The sequence below is a fragment of the Lithobates pipiens genome, unplaced genomic scaffold (genome assembly GCF_037356315.1).
Source record: "Lithobates pipiens isolate NorthernLeopardFrog02 unplaced genomic scaffold, aLitPip1_a1.2 Scaffold_28, whole genome shotgun sequence".
Lineage (NCBI taxonomy): Eukaryota > Metazoa > Chordata > Amphibia > Anura > Ranidae > Lithobates > Lithobates pipiens.
The window spans coordinates 8,287,305-8,308,972 of NW_027507789.1; the positions used below are offsets into that span (position 1 = coordinate 8,287,305).

At 48.2% G+C, this 21,668-nt stretch overlaps 2 protein-coding genes across 4 annotated transcripts in view; one reads left to right on the forward strand and one right to left on the reverse strand.

The window, feature by feature from the left end:
• Nucleotides 1-813: 813 nt before the first annotated feature.
• Nucleotides 814-16,504, forward strand: TK1 (thymidine kinase 1). Its single transcript, XM_077458654.1, has 7 exons — nt 814-965; nt 2,163-2,194; nt 2,280-2,393; nt 4,051-4,144; nt 4,500-4,589; nt 11,606-11,725; nt 14,135-16,504. Exons 1-7 carry the CDS (start codon nt 900-902, stop codon nt 14,318-14,320), a joined length of 702 nt encoding a protein of 233 aa, XP_077314780.1. The 5' UTR covers nt 814-899; the 3' UTR covers nt 14,321-16,504.
• A 2,230-nt stretch (nt 16,505-18,734) lies between these two features.
• SYNGR2 (synaptogyrin 2) overlaps nt 18,735-21,668 on the reverse strand; it is a 24,006-nt gene continuing 21,072 nt past the window's right edge. The window contains exons 4-5 of one of the 3 annotated variants that reach the window (XR_013263452.1): nt 21,094-21,668; nt 18,735-21,027 (exon numbers count right to left, since the gene is read on the reverse strand). The exon at nt 21,094-21,668 is cut by the window's right edge and continues 1,158 nt beyond it. The gene's annotated coding sequence lies outside the window, so the exon portion shown is untranslated. The other 2 variants (XR_013263451.1, XM_077458655.1) reach the window with 2 other exon arrangements.

A 21,668-nucleotide genomic window follows, 5' to 3' on the forward strand; every position in this document is an offset into this window, starting at 1 on the left:
ATAGCGTGTAGACAATATTGTTCACAATATCGATATCGGGTATTACTTGCTGGGCATCAACAAGTAGAAAATCGGGCCGATCGTTCGCAGAACGGAAATTTTTGCCCAATTTTCTTATGGGGTATTCCCGCTATTAGGTGTGTGCGTGGGCAATTGGAGATCATCTCAGCTTCCATATGACCCTCCCCCCAATCACAAACCAGTCTGCCGTCATTTATATCACGATCAATCAGATACAAATATCGATTGGATACAAATCTCAATCAATCAATCAGATACAAACTTAAATCAATCGGATACAAATATAAATCAGATACAAATATAAATCAATCGGATACAAATATCAATCGGATACAAATCTCAATCAGATATAAATATAAATCAATCGGATACAAATATCAATCAATCAGATACAAATCTCAATCAATCGGATACAAATCGCAATCAGATTCAAATATAAATCAGATGCAAATATCGATCGGATACAAATCTCAATTAATCAGATACAAATATAAATCAATCAGATACAAATATCGAGCAGATACAAATATCAATCAATGGGATACAAATATAAATCGGATACAAATCTCGATCGGATACAATGTATTCTTTGGCTGATTTTGGCTCTTTATATACAACTCGGAAGATGTAAATTCCCTTCTTATGGCGCCAAACCTGCAGCTGTCGGACACATGTCAATCATTCACAGGCACGCCCCTTTCCAGGGAGGGATTGCGTGCTCTGCATCAGTGATTGGTAGGCCGGTCTCTTCCGCTGTCTCTGATTGGCCGGGCACTGTGCCGAAGCCCGCGCAGCTGTTTGAATCGCAGACTTGTAGAGAGAACTCCCGCCGCTCACCGATCACTCCGCTCCGACCGACTCATCCATCCACCGACACCATGAGCTGCCTGAACGTCCCCGATGTCATGCCCGGGTCACCCAGCAAGACCCGGGGGAAGATCCAGGTCCGTACAATGAGGGGACCCCCCCCCCTCATTTCTATGGGGTGATAAATCCTCATGGGGGGGACACATGACAATAAATTATATGGGGGGGGGCAGAAGTGTGATGTTTGGGGTACTAAATCATTATTGGGGGGGAATACACATTATTATTATTATTATTATTATTATTTATTTTTTAAGCTGGCGCTCATTATAGCCAGGAGCAGATAATCTCCTTTTTTTTGGGGGGGGGGGGGGGCCCAGACAGTTTTTATAGGGGGGAGAAATAATCCATAATGGGGGGGGGGTTGCATGTACATAACCTTTTTTTATTGTTTTTTTAGAAGTGGGTGATTAATCATTATTTATAGGGGGGGGGCACAGATAAACCATTGCAGGGGAGAATGATATTTTTATGGGGGTGATTGGGGCAGATGAATCATTATGAGATGGGAGGGCAGATGCACCATTATAATTTTTATTTTATTTTTTTTATGGCTCATTTTAGCACCATAATAATTTATTGCCCCTCATAATAGTTAATGGGGGGGGGATACATTCTTAACCTGGTGCTCATTATAAACAGGTGTGTGTGTGTGTGTGTTTTTTTTTTTTTTTTTGTTGTGTGATATTAATGGAGGGTTGCATGTGCATAAACAAACTTTTTATTTTTTTTGGGGGGGGAAGGGGCAGATGCATTGTTACCGGGGCAGATAAATTACTTTTTTGGGGGGAGGGCAGATTTTATGGGGTAAGAGATCATTTATTGGGGAGGGAGGCGACTATTATAAAAATTATTTTTATGGGGGTGATGAATCCTTATGAGTGCAGATAAACCATCATTTTTCTGTTGGGGGGGGGGGGGGGGTATGTTTTTATGGGGCGAGAGATCATTTTGGAAGTGGGTGATAAATCATTATGGGCGGGCACCTAAATCATTGGGGAGGGTGGTGATTAATCATTACAAAAGAGGGGGTGAGGGCACACACACAAACCATTGCAGGGGGGGAATTAATATTTTTATGGGGGTGATAGGGGGGGGAGCAGATATATTTTTATGGGCTTCTGACTCATTTTAGCACATTATGAGGGGTGATTAATTATTAATGGGGGGAGGATTGGGAAGGGGATCGCTAGTATGAAGGTGACTGTCGATTGGCGAGGGATCGGTTTTCTCTTGGTCTGAAGTAATAACTAAATCCACTTTCTGTCTCTCAGGTGATCTTTGGCCCGATGTTCTCTGGGAAGAGGTGAGTCCTCCGGCGCGTTCCTGTCTGTCTCCTCAGGTGTCATCCGAAGGGTTCTTATGGCGATCTTTTGTTCTTTTCATTCCAGTACGGAGTTGATGCGTCGAGTGCGCCGCTTCCAGATAGCGCAGTATAAATGTATGGTGATAAAGTACGCCAAGGACACCCGGTACAGCAAGGAGCAGCTGGCCACACATGACCGGTAGGTAGCACGTCTAATGCATTGTATGTGTCTCATGATACTGATACCGGGTCATCTTTGTCTGATGGGAAAGCATCCTCCTAGACGCAGTGGGGTTCCTTGGAATGTTCTTTGGGGGAACATCCTTTTAAACACAGTGGGGTTCCTGGGGGGAACATCCTTCTAGATGCAGTGGGGTTCCTTGGAACATCCTTTTTTATACGCAGTGGGGTTCCTTGGGATCATCCTTGGGGGGGGGGGGGGGGGGGGACATCCTCCTAGCGCAGTGGGGTTCCTTGGGGGAACATCCTTGGGTTCCTTGCAGGAGCATCTTTGAGACACTGGGGGGGGGGGGGGACGACATCCTTTTGCACAGTGGGGTTACTGGGGGGGATATCCTTTTAGACACAGGGGGGTTACTGGGGGGGGGATATCCTTTTAGACAGTGGGGTTCCTGGGGGGGGGGGGGGGACATCCTTTTAGACACAGTGGGGTTCCTTGGGAACATCCTAGACGCAGTGGGGTTCCTTGGGGGAACATCCTTGGGTTCCTTGCAGGAGCATCTTTGAGACAGTGGGGTTACTTTGGGGGGGCATCCTGTTGCACAGTGGGGTTACTTTGGGGGGCATCCTGTTGCACAGTGGGGTTACTTTGGGGGGGCATCCTGTCCCACAGTGGGGTTACTTTGGGGGGGCATCCTTTTATACGCAGTGGGGTTCCTTGGGGGGGGGGGGGGGAATCCTTCTAGCCACAGTGGGGTTCCTGGGGGGGACATCCTTTTAGACACAGTGGGGTTCCTTGGGATCAACCTTGGGGGAACATCCTTCTAGATGCAGTGATGTTCCTTGGGGGAACATCCTTTTTATACGCAGTGGGGTTCCTTGGGGGAACATCCTTTTTATACGCAGTGGGGTACCTTGGGGGAACATCCTTTTTTATACGCAGTGGGGTACCTTGGGGGAACATCCTTTTTATACGCAGTGGGGTACCTTGGGGGAACATCCTTTTTTATACGCAGTGGGGTACCTTGGGGGAACATCCTTTTTTATACGCAGTGGGGTACCTTGGGGGAACATCCTTTTTTATACGCAGTGGGGTACCTTGGGGGAACATCCTTTTTATACGCAGTGGGGTACCTTGGGGGAACATCCTTTTTTATACGCAGTGGGGTACCTTGGGGGAACATCCTTTTTATACGCAGTGGGGTACCTTGGGGGAACATCCTTTTTTATACGCAGTGGGGTACCTTGGGGGAACATCCTTTTTTATACGCAGTGGGGTACCTTGGGGGAACATCCTGGGGGGACAACGACGACACACACATCCTAGACGCAGTGGGGTTCCTTGGGGGAACATCCTTGGGTTCCTTGCAGGAGCATCTTTGAGACACAGTGGGGTTACTGGGGGGGGGGGGGGGACATCCTTTTGCACAGTGGGGTTACTTGTGCTGTTCACTGTTCTTGCTGGAGGTTCTGACACGTCCTTACCAAGATGGCCGCCTCCATGCAAAGTCCTTCATAAGGAGAAGATCTGCTGCAGGTAGACCACAGACAATGTTGGTAAATGGTCCTTCACCCTCAGCCTAAATTTTAGCAGTTTGTTGCGTTCCTCTTCGTGGTTCAACTTTTTATATAGCTTTTGTGTTTTATATTAATTTTGTTCCCGTCTCCACCCACAGCCACACGATGTCCGCGGTTTCCACCTGCAGCCTGGCGGACGTGTTCACAGAGGCTTTGAACTGTTGTGTGATCGGCATTGACGAGGGCCAGTTTGTAAGTCTCAATAGGGGAGGGGACCATGAATCTTATTACTAGGGAGGGGGGTGGAGGATTGATCATATTGTAGGGGAAATGATGAATATTATAGGGGGGGGGGGTGGGTGGGTAGATGGATGTTATAGGGAGAAAGAAATTATGAATATTATAGGGGGGCTTGGTGATGGATCCTGTTATGTGGGTGGGCAATGAATATTATGAGGTAGGGGGGTTGATCTATGTTATGGGCCATGTTGAAACTTATTTATTGGAGGGGGGTCATTAATCTTATTTGGGAGGTGATTGTGTGCTCATGGGGGAGGGGACGATGGTTCCTATACCGGCCGGTGATCAGTGACTCTTCTCCCCGCAGTTCCCGGATGTCGTTGAGTTCTGTGAAGAAATGGCCAACAGGGGCAAAACCATCATCGTTGCCGCCCTGGACGGGACGTTTCAGAGGAAGGTGAGTAGGAGAAAATGTGCTGTTCATAGCTCACAGTGTGCATTCAGTACATGGGAACCTGGGGGGGGGGGGGGGGGATGGGTGGGTAGCGTCTTGTATGTTCCCATGTACTGGAATAAAAGCTGTGGAATTGCATATTGGGCGGTGCTGATTGTTAGGATATGGAGTGACCGGCACCCGTTCACACAGTGACTGCGAATCATCATGTGCCACTCCCCCCCTGATTGGTGGCCGGTGCCTATGGGTGCGGCCTTCTAGCAGCAAAATACTGCGACTTGCTCAGTGTCTTTTGTGAACGGAGTCTACAGATCAGTGATTATCCACTTGCAAGGTGTGGGGGGGGGCTTCAGATGGGGGGGCCCCTGACACCACCAATGGGGCCACAAATCTTCAGAATAATATGTAATATGACAGGAGACTGTCAAACAGCAAATGTATTTAATGGGGCTCAGCGACATGTTACATGCAACTGTTAGTAGACATAACAAACACGCTCCATTCCCACCACTTACTGATGGATTACCAATGGCCAGAAGCTGAACAGCAGAAACTTCTCCCCACCTCTCCAGTGTCAATATTTACTCCGTCTTGTCTGCTGGGTTGTGCACAAATATTAAACTCCTTGGGCAATGTGGGGTCCCCTGGGGGGGGGGGGGGGGGGGGACACATTCTTTTGGCCACAGTGGGGGTTCCCTCAGATGCAACAAGAAGGTTCCCTGATGTGCAAATTAAATTGATCTGAACTCGGTGAACAGGGATTGTCCACAAATGTTGTTTTGTCCCTGAGCTGTACTGAGAAATCTACCTTTATCCTGCTCTGTAGCCTCCTAGCTGTATATATCTACAGTGTGAGATGTAAGGCACTGCAGTCTCTGTAGTCTCAGCAGGTTTGGAATGGAGATTTGGTGATTACACTATTGTTACTCACAGGTCTCCTTGCTGCTTCCGACATGGTGAGGCAAAGGGCCCACCCCCACCAAGACGCTTTGTTCTGCATTGTAAGTCAGTCATGGAGAACCGCTGCAGGTAGACCACAGACAATCCTGGTAAATGGTCCTTCACCCTCAGCCTGACTTTAAGCAGTTTTTTTTTTTTGATACTTGAATTGATTTCAATGGAAACTTATCAGGCACAAAGCACAGCACAATGGTGAGTTTGGGGGGGCCCCCTTACTTTGATCATACACAGGTCCAGGGAATGCAGCATTTTCCTGCAGTGATGCTCTGCCTACTTTCCACAAAGGGGTAATTTGGTGTGTGTGTGTCTGTAAAAGCCCTGGCATCTTTGGACCTCCAATGAGATAGACCAGTGATGGAGAACCTTGGCACCCCAGATGTTTTGGAACTACATTTCCCATGATGCTCATGCACACTGCAGTGTGGTTGAGCATCATGGGAAATGTAGTTCCAAAACGTCTGGGGGTGCCAAGGTAGGCCATCAGGGCTGATCCCCCCCCCCCCCCCCCCCCAAACTTGTAGACCGACCACCGTGCCAGATCACGTACCTAGTACGTGATCCAAAGTTTCTGGGGTCCGCGCGTGCCGCTGGCGACCCACTCCTTCTCTGATCACACACAGCGGAGCTCCACCCATTTTCCCAGGAAACACTGCAGATCACTTTAAAAGACCGGACACTTCCACCATGGCCTCAGTTGTAGTGTTTCCTCCGGCCATGGTGGAAGCGCTGCAGGGAACCAAGGGGTGCTGCGCTCTCTCCAGTTGGGGAGGGTTTGAGGCATGCCACTGTTGCGCGGTTGGTACAGACCTGGCCAAGCTTCCTCCCTTCACGCGCGGGGGTCGCTTCGGTGCCCGCTCTCCTTCATACCCAGGGGGGGTCAGGCTGTGGAGGTTCCTCCTTCCTTAGACCGGCGGCTGGGTTTGGTACGCGGCCGAGATTCATATCTCGCACCGTTCGTCAGGCTCATGCCTTCCGGGTCCGGGTGGCGAGTGCGTCATTTCCGGCCGGGGGACGGAACTTTCGACGGTGCGACGCGGCTTCCGGTTCCAGCCGCTGGAACGCAGGGAGAGGGGGCCGGTCTCCTCGGCTGACATCACTTCCGGGAGGCGCGGAATTCAAACAGATAAAGCGCCCAGACGCCATTCGATCCTCACTGACGATGGAGGAGGATCAATCGGCGGTGGCAGGAGCAGGAGCCACAATTGTCAGCCAGGCTCAGGTAAGCAGAGGCAGCGATCTCTGTCATTACTGTTAGAGCTTGTTTGTTTTTTTTCTACCTTCCTGACTTGGGGAAGCCTGCAGCATTTGTTTTCCTAGAAATGTTATGTAGGAATAATGCTTTCAATGTTTGTTTAGTGAGTCGGTGGGGGGATTCACTGGCTGAAGAGCAAATAGAATGTGAAATCAGTTAAAATCTGTTCTATTTGGCAGCATATCTTCCTGTGTCTACTTTGTGTTTTGTAACTCAGGTTTGGCATCTTTTTTTCTTGGTATATTTCAGAAAACAAAAGAAAAGACCAAGCATGTAGCAAGAGGAGGTGCCCATCATGTAGAAATGTTCTAAAAGATTCTTGGACTAAGGTGCTATGCAGGTCCTGCATAAGCGACTTAGTCAACGAAGAAGCAGCCTCCAGTACCCCTGCGTCTCAGCAGGGAGAGCTACTAAGTTCTTTCAGGAAAGAATTATCAGACACTTTTGAATCTTTCCGGTCTTATTTAGACAGACGCCCAGCTGCGGGCGGTAGCTCAGCGCCCCGTTCTCACTCATCAGCATCTGCACCCAGGGGGGGCAGTGACTCGGAGGAGGAGGAGGAACACGCTACGTCCTCTGTTTCAGAGGAGGAGGCAGAGGAAGCAAAGGAGGCTTCCGCTTCTTCATCCCGGTATAAGTTATCCTTGGAGGAGGTGGATGACTTACTGAAAAATATCCACACGACTCTAAATATCACAGAGGATGAGGCCCAACTGTCGCTACATGACAAGATGTTTCAGGTTTTGGGCGAGGTGAAACGCAGAGTTTTCCCTGTGCATAAGTTTTTCTATCCGAAACTGTCAAGAAGGAATGGAGAGACCCTGAGAGGCCTCCTTTTTTTTTCTTTTCTAGGTCTCTCAAACGCAGGTTCCCCTTTGAGGAGGATAGCTCACAGGTGTGGAACAAGAAACCTAAGCTCGACGCAGCCTTTTCCCAGGTCTCAAGGAATACGGATCTTGCGTTCGAGGACACGGGTATCCTCAAGGATCCCATGGACAAAAGAGCTGATTCCCTGCTAAGGAAGGCCTGGGACTCAACATTAGCAAACCTCAAGCCAGCAATGGCTTCAACTGTAGTAGCCAGAAATTTGGAGCACTGGCTAGAACAGCTAAAAGATCATATTGAGGCAGGAACACCTAGAAAGGACCTGCTCGATACTTTGGCCTGTTCTCTTAAAGGCAGTAGGGTATATGGCGGATGCCTCGGCAGAGTCAATTTAAAATGTCAGCCAGGTCCTCAGCCCTTATAATCTCAGCCCGTAGGGCCTTATGGGTTAAGACATGGGCAGGAGATACTGCCTCAAAAGCCAAGTTATGTGGTCTTCCGTTCGAGGGAGACTTGGTATTCGGCCCTGACCTCGAAGCCATTCTGGATAGAAGGGTTTTCCTCCTAAAAAGAAGGTGATTCCCCAGAGCACAAATTTTTTTCGTGCTTTTCGAAAAACCTCTGAGACCAAAGAGACAGGATATAGGAGGCCCTGGAAGCCTCAGAGGGGAAGGGGCAAGTCGGGAGTGTTATTCCGTCCCCCTACCCCGAACCCAAAAAACCAGTGACAGTCTTCCAGCTGTGGGAGGGAGGTTACAGGCCTTCCTTCCGCAGTGGAAGTCAGTGACGGACAGTCTGTTTATCCTCAGTATAATAGAAAGGGGTTACAGACTGGAATTCGATCACTCCCCTCCCGCACGGTTTTACGTAACCCAGGCTCCTCAGGACTCAGAAGTCCGTAGCCATGATCTCTATTCTGGGGGAACTGATGCAGCAAAAGGTGATCATGGACGTTCCCCTGAGGAGAGGGGGTTGGGCTGTTACTCACACATTTTTCTTGTAAAAAAAAACATCGGGCAAATTCAGACTGATCCTGAATCTGAAGATTTTAAACAAATCAATCAAATACAAAAGATTCAGGATGGACACAATCTTCTCGGTAAAGAGTCTTTTGATGCCAAACTGTTTTATGGCGTCCATAGACTTAAGAGATGCATATCTCCATGTGCCCATGGCCATAGCTTCACAGAAGTATCTGAGGTTTGCACTCAGGACGGGAGGCTCGGTGATACATCTCCAGTTCAGAGCTCTCCCGTTCGGTCTATCCTCATCCCCAAGGATATTTACCAAGATCGTAGCAGAGGCCCTAGCCCTCCTCAGGGTAGAAGGTATATCAATCGTTCCATACTTAGACGACCTTCTAATCTTTGCCAATACAAAACATCTATTGGAGAGGGACCTGGGGAGAACAGTAAGACACTTAGAGGGCCTCGGATGGCTAATAAACAGGAAAAATCAAGCATGATTGCATCCCAGTCAATAAAATTCCTGGGGTACACCATCGACTCCAGGCAGGAAAGGATTTTTCTACCAGTAGAGAAGATAGAAAAGGTCCAGAGTGCTGTGAAGAGGACCCAGACAAACCTGCCTATCTCTGTCAGGGCAGCCATGTCTGTGTTGGGCCTCCTCACATCATCCATTCCCGCTGTACAGGCTTGCATGCAAGGGAGCTCCAACAGGCAATTCTGACAAATTGGTCCTACGGGGACTCCCTGGAGAAACAATTCAAGATGCCCCCTCAGGTCCAGAGAAAGCTCTGGTGGTGGAGGGATCACTTAAATCTGGACAAAGGTCTACTTTGGTGTTTTCCGGTAGACCTGAGGCTGACCACAGATGCAAGCTCCTGGGGGTGGGGTGCCCACCTAGAAGGGCAGATGGCCCAGGGGAGCTGGACAGTCAGGGAGTCCAGGAGATCCTCCAACTGGAGGGAACTCAGGGCCATTCTGCTCGGGCTATGGGCCTTCGAGGGAGTGGTTCAGGGACTCCATGTCCAGATCCTTTCTGACAACGCCACAGCTGTATCCTATATAACAAGGCAGGGGGGCACAAGGAGCAAGGTGCTGCTATCCTTGGCCAGCCAGATTCTGTCATGGGCAGAGGGCAACCTGAGGTCCATATCAACAGTGCACCTCAAAGGGGACCTGAATGTGGTAGCAGATTTTCTGAGCAGGGAAAAAGTTCGGGAATCAGAATGGAGTCTGAACCACAAAGTTTTTCAAGAGCTGACTGTGAGATGGGGCCTACCTCAGATAGACTTATTTGCGTCACGAAGCAACAACAAGGTGAGGGCCTTCTTCTCTTTAAACAGACAAGATCAGGCAAGCGGACTCTATGCCCTAGCACACCCGTGGGATTTCCACCTGTGCTACGCTTTTCCCCCCTTTCAATTGATCCCTCTGGTTCTAAAGAAATTGCAGGGGGAATCCACGAGTCTAATCCTAGTGGCCCCCTTCTGGCCCAAGAGGTCATGGTTTGCTACCATACAGAGGATGGCGGTGGGACCCCACTGGGTTCTTCCGCTTCGAAAGGATCTCCTAACCCAGGGACCTCTTCAGCATCCGAACATCGGGCAACTCAATTTGACCGGGTGGTTACTGAGGAGCAAATTTTGAAGAGAAAAGGGTTATCTGATAAGTTAGTCACAACCCTCCTAGGAAGTAGAAAAGATACTACTAGGGCAATTTATTTTAAAACGTGGAAACGTTTTAACTCGTGGTGCCTATCAAAGGAATTTCCTCCCCAGGAGATTTTTTCAGTTCTTGAATTTCTCCATGAGGGCATGGAACTAGGGTTGGCAGCCAGTACCCTAAAGACACAGGTGGCTGCTTTATCGGTTTTCCTTGAGAGACGATTATCTCAGAAACAGCTTATTAGATTTTTTTTAAAGCTCTGGCCAGAGCTAGGCCCGTACCATTTAAGTTCTTCCCTAAATGGGACCTGTCCTTGGTTCTACGGGCATTGACAAAGGAACCTTTTGAACCCCCCAGCAGCAGCTTAAGTTGGTCCTTTTAGTGGCCATTACATCTGCTAGAAGAGTAAGCGAACTACAGGCCTTATCAATAGTGGAGCCCTTCTGTTGCATATTCCCAGACCGGGTTGTTCTTAAAACTGACCCAGGCTTCCTTCCAAAGGTCTCAACAGCCTTCCATAGGACGCAAGAAATAGTTCTACCCACCTTTTTGTCCTTCACCTGCAAACGCTACAGAGAAATCTTTCCATACCCTAGATGTTAGAAGGTGTCTATTACACTATCTAGAGATCACAAGTGAGTTTAGGAAGTCAAACTCCCTTTTCATAGCGTTCTCAGGACCACGGAAGGGCTATAGTGCGTCCAAAAATACTATAGCTAGGTGGCTACGAATGGCTATTAGGGAGACCTATAGTGCATCCGGGGTTGAACCCCCCCCCCCGCAGGGGTTGTCGCCCATTCTACTCGGGCAGTAGCAACTTCCTGGGCGTAAAGAGCAGGAGCCTCTCCGAATCGAATCTGTAAAGCGGCTACGTGGACAAGCTTCGCCACCTTCACACGCCACTACAGGTTGGACCTGCTCTCAGCTTCCAGACCAGGCGTTTGGCAGAAAGGTTCTGCAGGCGGTGGTCCCTCCCTAGAGTAAGTACTCTCTTATCATCTCCAGGTGCTGTCCTGAAAGACGAAGGGAGAAAAACCCTAGTTAGACTTACCGGTAACGGTATTTCTACGAGTCTTTCAGGACAGCGCCGATGACCCACCCTATATTGTGTTTGATAAATGTGGTGTTATTGCTATGTTTTCTGCTTATTTAATTTCAGCATGGCTGGAGGTACTCTATGAACAACTGAGGCCATGGTGGAAGTGTCCGGTCTTTTAAAGTGATCTGCAGTGTTTCCTGGGAAAATGGGTGGAGCTGCGCTCTCTCCAGGTGCTGTCCTGAAAGACTCGTAGAAATACCGTTACCGGTAAGTCTAACTAGGGTTTTTTTCTTTCCTTTTTTTTTTTTTATAGCCTTTCGGGGACATCCTAAATTTGGTGCCGCTGGCAGAGAGCGTTGTGAAGCTGAATGCGGTGTGCATGGAATGTTACCGGGAAGCCTCGTACACCAAGAGACTGGGAGCTGAGAAAGAGGTGAGCCGCCCCCCCCCCCCCCCACCCCCAATATACTGGAATCAACATCTGTGTTGGTCTCTCTTGCCTATTTAACCCCTTAAGGATCGCCCCACGCATATATACTGCGGCAGGGCGGACCTCCTGTGCAAAATCCCATACGTGATTCCTTGTTACAGGGTCTGGGCCGGGGGCGACCTGCTCCCGCTGTGATTGAACGCAGCAGGAGCGGCAAAGCAAGGTTCATAAAGACATGGATGAGGGAGTTTGGGCTGGAGGAGTCCTGACCTCAACCCAATTGGATCACCTTTTTGGGATCCATTAGAGCAGAGAATGAAAAGAGTGATTAATTATTAATTGGCAAAAATTCTATATCTATTTGCCCCCTTTTACATGCAGTGCTTTTTATTAACTAAAGAGGACCCGTCTTGTCATATTCCTATTACAAGGGACGTTTACATTCCTTGTAATAGGAATAAAAGTGGTCAAAAAAAAATTTTTCTTCAAAAAAGTGTCAAAGGAAAAAAAAAAGTATAATTGACAATAAAAAAAATCAAATTGAAACGCACCTGTCCCCGTACGCTCACACGCCAAAGCGAACACATACGCAAGTCCCGCCTACATATAAAAACGGTGCTCAGACCATACATTAACCACTTCCCGACCAGCGCACGACGATGTACGTCGACAGAATGGCACGGGCAGGCATATTGGCGTACAGGTACGTCCAATATTCAATGCCGCCCTGCCGGCGGCGGCGCGCTCCCGCGCTGGTCGGGACCCCCGTGAGTCCGGTCGCGGGACCCGCGGACTCGATCGCCGCGGGCATCCCCGCGATCGTCTCACGGAGCGGCCGAATGGAGGAAATGCAAAGTAAACAGCATTTCTCCATTCTGCCTAGCAACTAGTGACGCTGATCTCTGCTCCATGTGATTGGAGCAGAGATCAGTGTTCACTAAATGAAAGCCCAACCCCCCCCCCCACCGTTAGTAACACACCCCTAGGAACACTTAACCCCTACACTGCCACCCACTGGTTAACCCCTTCACTGCCAGTGTCATTTACACAGGAATCACTGCATTTATATAGCACTGATTACTGTATAAATGACAATGGTCCCAAAAATGTCCGGCTCCCCCACAATGTCGCAGTCACAATAAAAATCGCTGATCGCCGCTATTACTAGTAAAAATAAAAAATTATTAATAAAAATGCTATAAAACTATCCCCTATTTTGTAAACGCTATAACTTTTGCACAAACCAATCAATAGCTCATTGTGATTTTTTTTTTTTACCAAAAATATGTGGAAGAATACGTATCGGCCTAAACTGAGGGGAAAAAAATGTTTTTTTTATATATTTTTGGGGGATATTTATTATAACAAAAAGTAAAAAATAATGCGTTTTTTTTCAAAATTGTCGCTCTATTTTTGTTTATAGCGCAAAAAATAAAAACCGCAGGGGTGATCAAATACCACCAAAAGAAAGCTCTATTTGTGGGAAAAAAAGGACGTCAATTTTGTTTGGGAGCCACGTCGCACGACCGCGCAATTGTCAGTTAAAGCAACGCAGTGCCGAATCGCAAAAAGTGGTCTGGTCTTTGACCAGCAAAATGGTCCGGTCTGCAAGTGGTTAATAGGTATCGATGCGAATGTTGGAGTGAGAGCAATAATTTTGTTCCCTAGACCTCCTCTTTTCATCAAATGTAACCAGTAAAAAAAAAAAGTGTCTCCTATGGGGATTTTTAAGTGCCGAACTTCGGCACCATTCCACGAGTGCGTGCAATTTTGAAGCATGACATGTTGGGTATCTATTTACTCGGCGTAACTTCATCTTTCACAATATGCAAAAACATTGGGCTAACTTTACTATAATTTATTATATTATATTTTTATTTTTTTTTAGCACAAAACTGTTTCTTTCCCAAAAGAAACGCATTAGAAAAAATTGCTGCGCAAATACCATGCAAGATAAAAAGTTGCAACAACTGCCGTTGTATTCTCTAGGTTCTTTGCTTAACAAAAAACATGTTTGGGGGTTCCATGTAATTTTCTAGCAAAAAATGATGATTTTTTTTACATGTAGGAGAGAAATGTCAGAATTGGCCTGGGTGGCAAGTGGTTAAAAAAAACAACCAACAAACCTTTTTTTTTTTTTTTTTTTTTTTTTAGTAATTTTCTTGCCAAGAAAAGTTGAGAATATTTTACTTGTATGTGAGATTTCAGAATCCCTGTTTAAAAAAAAATATGTACTTTTTATTTTTTTGTGTGTCTATGGGTTTTTTGTGTGTTTTTTTTTTTTTTTTGTGTGTTTTTTTTTTTTTTTTTTTTTTTTTTTTTTTTTGCATAGTTATGGCTGACTTTTTTTTTTTTTTTTTTTCCTCCTGCTCTAACATTGACTATTCCCCCCCTCCCCCGGTGTGTCTGCAGGTGGAGGTGATCGGAGGGGCAGACAAGTACCACTCGGTGTGCAGACTTTGTTACTTCAAGAAACAGCAACCGACGGCGGGGAAGGAAAATCATCTTCTCGCGCTCCAGGACAAATCGAACGTAGCCAAAACCAAACCCTTGCTGTCCCCTCGGAAGCCTCTAATGCAAATCCAGCCCTCTGCATGACACAGCAGTGTGTAGCCGTGACCTCTGGGGGGCGCCAGAGGGCTGACCTGAAAGACTCGCTTTGCGTTTTATGCAGGGAAATGCAGAAGGGTGTGCTTTGTAAATATGATTTTTTTTTAAATTAGTCTTTTATTACTGCCATGCTTTGCTCAGAACCTGCAATGGCTGGATGGATGCGGTGTATATAATCTAGGGGCTTTTCATCGCTGGGGCTCCAACACAAGGGGAACCAAGATAATCCGCACTGAGTACTTGACTGTAGATGTTGCGAAACATCGTATGATGGCGTTTCTACCCTTCCTGCCTCACTACAAGCTTTACATCATTGGTGCTCAAGCTCTTGTGGAACTACAAGTCCCATCATGCCTTTGGGAGTCTTGCCTGTAACTGTCAGCAGCCTAATGCCACTTTTAGGGCCGCAGGTTCAGCACCTGTGCTTTACACGAATGCTAAAGTGGTATTAAACCCCAAAGCAAACCTTTTTATTATGTTTGCAGCTTAGCGATTCTTAGATGTGATGGCGGCTTTTCACTCGGTGATCTGATTGCTAAGTCTGTTGCTTTTCAAAACAACAAGCCCTACAACAGAATGTATCAATTTATACAGGGATGAGACAAACCATTTAACAGTGGGGGGGACTTACAATGATCAACTTTTATTTGGGCCGCTTCACACCATAGAAACGCAGTCCCGCTGCTTTCCTGTATCTGTTTTTTGATGCATGAATTCTGCTGCCACATCTAGTGATTGGTAAGCTGCAAGATGTGCTTCCTGTCCCAACTCCTCCCCTCCTTGCATGTCATAGTCCCGTCCACTGATGGGAAGTGGCCCAACTCCTCCCCTCCTTGCATGTCATAGTCCCGTCCACTGATGGGAAGTGGCCCAACTCCTCCCCTCCTTGCATGTCATAGCCAGGACCGTAATCAGCCACTCCTGTAAGAAGACTGGGCCATGAAATGCAAGGAGGGAGGAGCTGGGCCAGCACAGACGGTAGTTGGCCACTCCAGAAGAGGGAGGAGAGCTATGGTTTGCAAGGTGGCAGGGGGGCCTGTGCTAAGGAATAGACTCTTCCTGGAGTAGTCAGTCTAGATCCATGTCTAATCGGTTCTTTTTTTTATTTGAGTGATATGGGTACGGATTTTATTTGTGACTTTTATTTTAGCACTTAGCTCTATATAACGCTTTCTGATTTACTTGGTAAAGAATATTCTGCATACTGCAATAGCAAAATGTGTGTGTGTGTGGGGGGGGGGGTCTTGGCTGATGAAATCCCCCCTATTAACACTGGCCCTGAGGGGGGTAAATGTGCCACCCTTGTGGATACCGAATAATAACGCTTCCAAGGCCGGGGATCGGATATTTTCAAGAAATGTCCAATGGCGGCTTCTCAGTCCTCAACCAGAAAAAAAAAAACTAAGGCAGCCACCCTAGCTACGAAGAAGATTTTCAGCAAGTCCAGAAATGCTGCATCCTTGTCCCTTCCTGTGAGATGAACTGGAAGCAAAAAAACATTATTTGCGTAAACTACAAATCCCCTCTTGTGCACGCCCCCCCCCCCCCCTCCACACATGCAATAGAGAGGAATAAAGGCAGGCAAGCAGGAATACCAGCCTATGTGGCAAGCATGGCTCCTTGCATCGATACACTGGAGGAGTTAGTGTAGCCACCTAGAGACAAGCTGTGTTGTTACAATGGGCTATAATCAAGCCTGAAGAGGGAAAACTAGCGCAGCCGCTACATCTAAGGATTGGGAAGCTGGAAGAAGACACTTTTTATTTTTAATGTGCAGCCGCTATTTGTACTTCTGTCTCCTGTTACTATCTGGGGGTGAAGAAAAACTGCGCGCATAGGTCCCACACCCCCCCCCCCCTTTCTGTTGAAGGTGGAGATTGGCTCAGCACTGTCACATGATAGGGGAGTCCTTAGACCTGTGCAAGTTCCAACCAACCAGAGCTACCCAGACCTTCCTGAAAGCTGACTCCTCCCCTCCTGGGGTGGATGAGTATATACTATACATACGTGGGGGGAGGGGGTGCTGGAGATTCTTCCAGATCTCTGACCTTTGTTTTTAGCCACAAATATCTTTTTACTTTTCCTAAATGTGCATAAAATGTGGGATGTTTGCAGGGTTTAGCGTTGATCAATATTTATTTTTTACATTTTAATAAAAATCTACAGCAATCATGTTTGTGTCTTGTGTACTTTATTCTCACCAAGAGGATGATTTCCATCAGAATCGGCACTCACTACTTCAATTTGAGCTCCAGTAGCTCTTGGATCAAACTACACGGGCCAGCCTTGCCTCCCAGGCTCCCCCCTCCATCAATGAGCCTTCCCACCCCCACCTTACCTCCATTAAAGAGCCACCCCCCATGAGCCTTCTCTCTCTCACCGGTTTGTAGTACACAGACCAGCCTTGCCCTAACCTCCACCTATGAGCCTTCCCCACCCTACCGCCACCTATGAGCCTTCCCCACCCTACCGCCACCTATGAGCCTTCCCCACCCTACCGCCACCTATGAACCTTCCCACCCCCACCTTACCTCCATTAAAGAGCCACCCCCCTTGAGCCTTCTCTCTCTCTCCCTCCGGTTTGTAGTACACAGACCAGCCTTGCCCTAACCTCCACCGATGAGCCTTCCCCGCCCTAACCTCCACCGATGAGCCTTCCCCGCCCTAACCTCCACCGATGAGCCTTCCCCGCCCTAACCTCCACCGATGAGCCTTCCCCGCCCTAACCTCCACCGATGAGCCTTCCCCGCCCTAACCTCCACCGATGAGCCTTCCCCGCCCTAACCTCCACCGATGAGCCTTCCCCACCCTACCGCCACCGATGAGCCTTCCCCACGCTACCGCCACCGATGAGCCTTCCCACCCCATGAGCCTTCTCTCTCTCCCTCCGGCTTGTAGTACACAGGCCAGCCTTGCCCTAACCTCCACCGATGAGCCTTCCCCACCCTACTGCCACCGATGAGCTCACCCCCTCACTTTTTCAGCAATCCCAGCTCCAGTAGAGTAGGTCTTCTATTGGATTGGACTACACAGGCCAGCCTTGCCCCACACTCCCCCCCCCCCCCAACCTCCATTAATAGCCCTCTCTCCCCACCTCCACCAATGAGCCGAGCCCTACCCTACCTCCTTAAATGAGCCACCTCCATCAATGAGCCTTTCCTCTCCAACACCTCACTTTTTCGGCAATACCAGCTCCTGTAGGTCTTCCATTGGATTGGACTACACAGGCCAGCCTTGCCCCACTCCCCCCCCCCCCCCCAACCTTCATCAGAAAGCCTTCTTCTCTCTCCCCCACCCCCCGATCAATGAGCCTTTCCTTTCCACCTCCTCACTTTTTCAGCAATCTCAGGTCTAGTAGGTCTTCTATTGGATTGGACTACACAGGCCAGCCTTGCCCCTCTCCCCCCAACCTCCATCAATAAGCCTTCTCTTCCCTCCCATTGCTGAGCCTTCCCCCCCCTCCATCAGTAAGCCTTTCCTCTGCATCGCTTCACTTTTTTAGCAATCTCAGCTCCAGTAGTTCTATTGAATTGGAGTATACAGGCCAGCCTTGCCCCACTATCAATAAGCCTCCTCTTCTCCCCCCCCCCCACCTCCATTGCTGAGCCTTCCCCACCCTACCTCCTTAAATGAGCTTCCCCCCTCCATCGCCTCACCTTTTCAGCAATCTCAGCTGCTGTAGGTCTTCTATTGGATTGGACTACACGGGCCAGCCTTGCCCCACTCACCCCAACCTCCATCAATGAGCCATCCTTCCCCGAAACAAGCCTTGGCCACTCATGACCCCGGTCGCCAGTTGGCTGAGTCTCCTTGGACCACTGCAGATCGGGAACATCCCACAAGAGCTGCAGTGACCCAGCCGTCTAGACCAGGGGGGGTCTCCAAGGTTTTTAAAGAGACTGTGGCCATTGGGAGTAGAAAAGGTCCTAAAGTCAGTGGGGGGAAAACCAATGCCCCATCATCAGTGTCATTTGGGCCCAATTGTTTAGGTCAGCAGGAAGCACTGTGCCCCATCATCGTTGTCATTAGGCCCAATTATCTGTGTCATGGGGGGGGGGAATTGTATCCCCCTTTTACTGGTCGCAGTGGGGGAGATTTATACCCCATTGTTGGGATTGGTGGATAAAATAGTGCCCAAAAGGGCTGCATCTGGCCCCTGGGCCACAGTTTGGAGACCACTGGTCTAGACATTACAATTTGGCCCTTTTCAAAGTCACTTAAATCCTTACACTTGACTATTTATTTATTTTTTATGCTTTCTACACTACTATTTTAATGAGATCATAAATGTCATTTCTGGTAGAACAAGTTTTAATGCAACTTTACCAAAAGGCTTTTAAAGGTAATGTTTAGTAGACGGCGGTTTGTTGAAGGTTACAAAAGGATAAAAACGCTTCTCGTGTTTGGTGAAGAAATAACTTTATTGACACCTAAACCAGTGCAATGTGACATGCAGGAAAATGCATGACCCAATTCTCAATCCCCGACACCAGAATCACAATCATCTTTATCCATTCACACCCTTGAAACAGCAACCAGACAGCCGTTTATACACGGCGCACCCGCAACCCCCCCCCCCCCCCCCCCCCGAGTCGGAGAGGAGGATCAGCCCCCGGCCCCCCGGAGAGCTCAGTGAGGCTTCAGCCTAGTATCAGTTTGGCATCAAGTACAGCCCAGCCAGTGGTTCTATGGGGGGGGGGGGGGTTTAGAAGTGAGCGGCCGTGTCGCCATAGGCTCCGCCCATTGCTTTGGTTTTCTGAAATATTTTACAGAAAGAGCTGAATAGCGGCGGCAACACTTCACCGCTCTCCAATAACAGAGCCCCAATTTACTAACGTGTAATGCAAAACAAGAAGGCAACAGATCATTCAATGTACAACAATCAGCAGTATCGGTTCCTGGACGTTTGTGAAATCGTGGTTAAAACTCACCAGGACGAAGCTAAAAAAAAAAATCAAAAAAGGAATAGAAAAAAAGTTAAAGAGGAACTCCAGCCAAAACATTTCCTGGTTTGGGTTAGAAGGGGGGAGGGGAAAGGATGGGGACCTCTTGTTAGGTTTTTATTGCAGTGTATGTCCCCACTATGGAGAAGATCCCACTTCCTACCTAGAGACACTGGTCAGCTGAGCCTTGGGGGTGTTCTCAGCGATCCCCTAAGTGCAGTAAAGAGTGCTGGTTGTGTGCAGCCTATAAAAAGAGAATTTCCAGAGTCACCAGAGTGACCCGGGCCAAATTCTAAAGAGACCCTGTCAAGTCTGAAAGGCACAAACTCCCCATAATAGAAGTATTTTACACCCCTCCAATGTCCATTGTCTCCTACCTCAACGTCAGATGGATGGCTGTATTCTCCATCGCGACCCCTTCCTCTGACCCCCCATTGTCACTACAGGACTCAAGATGAAACAAATGGTGCATGGCCGGGACATAGGAGGCCTTCACTCATGGAGCTGATCAGAGGATTCGAATATATCTAATACAAGGAATGGAGGGGAAGTAGGAGACACCGGAGAGGAGTGTATAATACCTCTTCTATTACAGGGAATGGAGGGGAGGTAGGAGACACGGGACAATGGAGAGGAGAGTATAATACCTCTTCTATTACAGGGGAGGTAGGAGACATGGGAGAGGAGAGTATATCTCTTCTACTACAGGGAATGGAGGGGAGGTAGCAGACATGGGACACCGGAGAGGAGAGTATAATACCTCTTCTACTACAGGGAATGGAGGGGAGGTAGGAGACACGGCAGAGGAGAGTATAATATCTCTTCCATTACAGGGAATGGAGAGGAGAGTATAATACCTCTTCTATTACAGGGAATGGAGGGGAGGTAGGAGACACGGGAGAGGAGAGTATAATATCTCTTCCATTACAGGGAATGGAGAGGAGAGTATAATACCTCTTCTATTACAGGGAATGGAGGGGAGGTAGGAGACACGGGAGAGGAGAGTATAATACCTCTTCTATTACACGGAATGGAGGGGAGGTAGGAGACACGGGAGAGGAGAGTATAATACCTCTTCTATTACACGGAATGGAGGGGAGGTAGGAGACACGGGACAATGGAGAGGAGAGGATAATACCTCTTCTATTACAGGGGAGGTAGGAGACATGGGAGAGGAGAGTATATCTCTTCTACTACAGGCAATGGAGGGGAGGTAGCAGACATGGGACACCGGAGAGGAGAGTATAATACCTCTTCTATTACAGGGAATGGAGGGGAGGTAGGAGACACGGGAGAGGAGAGTATAATATCTCTTCCATTACAGGGAATGGAGAGGAGAGTATAATACCTCTTCTATTACAGGGAATGGAGGGGAGGTAGGAGACACGGGAGAGGAGAGTATAATATCTCTTCCATTACAGGGAATGGAGAGGAGAGTATAATACCTCTTCTATTACAGGGAATGGAGGGGAGGTAGGAGACACGGGAGAGGAGAGTATAATACCTCTTCTATTACAGGGAATGGAGGAGAGGTAGGAGACATGGAACACCAGAGAGGAGAGTATAATACCTCTTCTATTATAGGGAATGGAGGGGAGGTAGGAGACACGGGAGAGGAGAGTATAATCTCTCTTCTATTACAGGGAATGGAGAGGATGTAGGACACGGAAGAGGAGAGTATAATACCTCTTCTATTACAGGGAATGGAGGGGAGTTATGAGACACGGGACAATGGAGAGGAGAGTATAATACCTCTTCTACTACAGGGAATGGAAGGGAGTTAGGAGACAAGGGACAATGGAGAGGAGAGTATAATACCTCTTCTATTACAGGGGAGGTAGGAGACATGGGAGAGGAGAGTATAATATCTCTTCTACTACAGGGAATGGAGGGGAGGTAGCAGACATGGGACACCAGAGAGGAGAGTATAATACCTCTTCTATTACAGGGAATGGAGGGGAGGTAGGAGACACGGGAGAGGAGAGTATAATATCTCTTCCATTACAGGGAATGGAGAGGAGAGTATAATATCTCTTCTTTTACAGGGAATGGAGGGGAGGTAGGAGACATGGAACACGGGAGAGGAGAGTATAATACCTCTTCTATTACAGGGAATGCAGGGGAGGTAGGAGACACCTGAGAGGAGAGTATAATACCTCCTCCATTACAGTGAATGGAGAGGAGAGTATAATATCTCTTCTATTACAGGGAATGGAGGGGAGGTAGGAGACATGGAACACCGGAGAGGAGTGTATAATACCTCTTCTATTACAGGGAATGGAGGGGAGGTAGGAGACACTGGACACCGGAGAGGAGAGTATAATACCTCTTCTATTACAGTGAATGGAGAGGAGGTAGGAGACACCGGAGAGGAGAGTATAATACCTCTTCTA

Coding starts and splice junctions, on each gene's coding strand:
- TK1 (XM_077458654.1), top strand. CDS start 900: ATGAGCTGCCTGAACGTCCCCGATGTCATGCCCGGGTCACCCAGCAAG. Junction 966..2,162: donor AGACCCGGGGGAAGATCCAG/GTCCGTACAATG, acceptor TCTGTCTCTCAG/GTGATCTTTGGCCCGATGTT. Junction 11,726..14,134: donor GACTGGGAGCTGAGAAAGAG/GTGAGCCGCCCC, acceptor GTGTGTCTGCAG/GTGGAGGTGATCGGAGGGGC.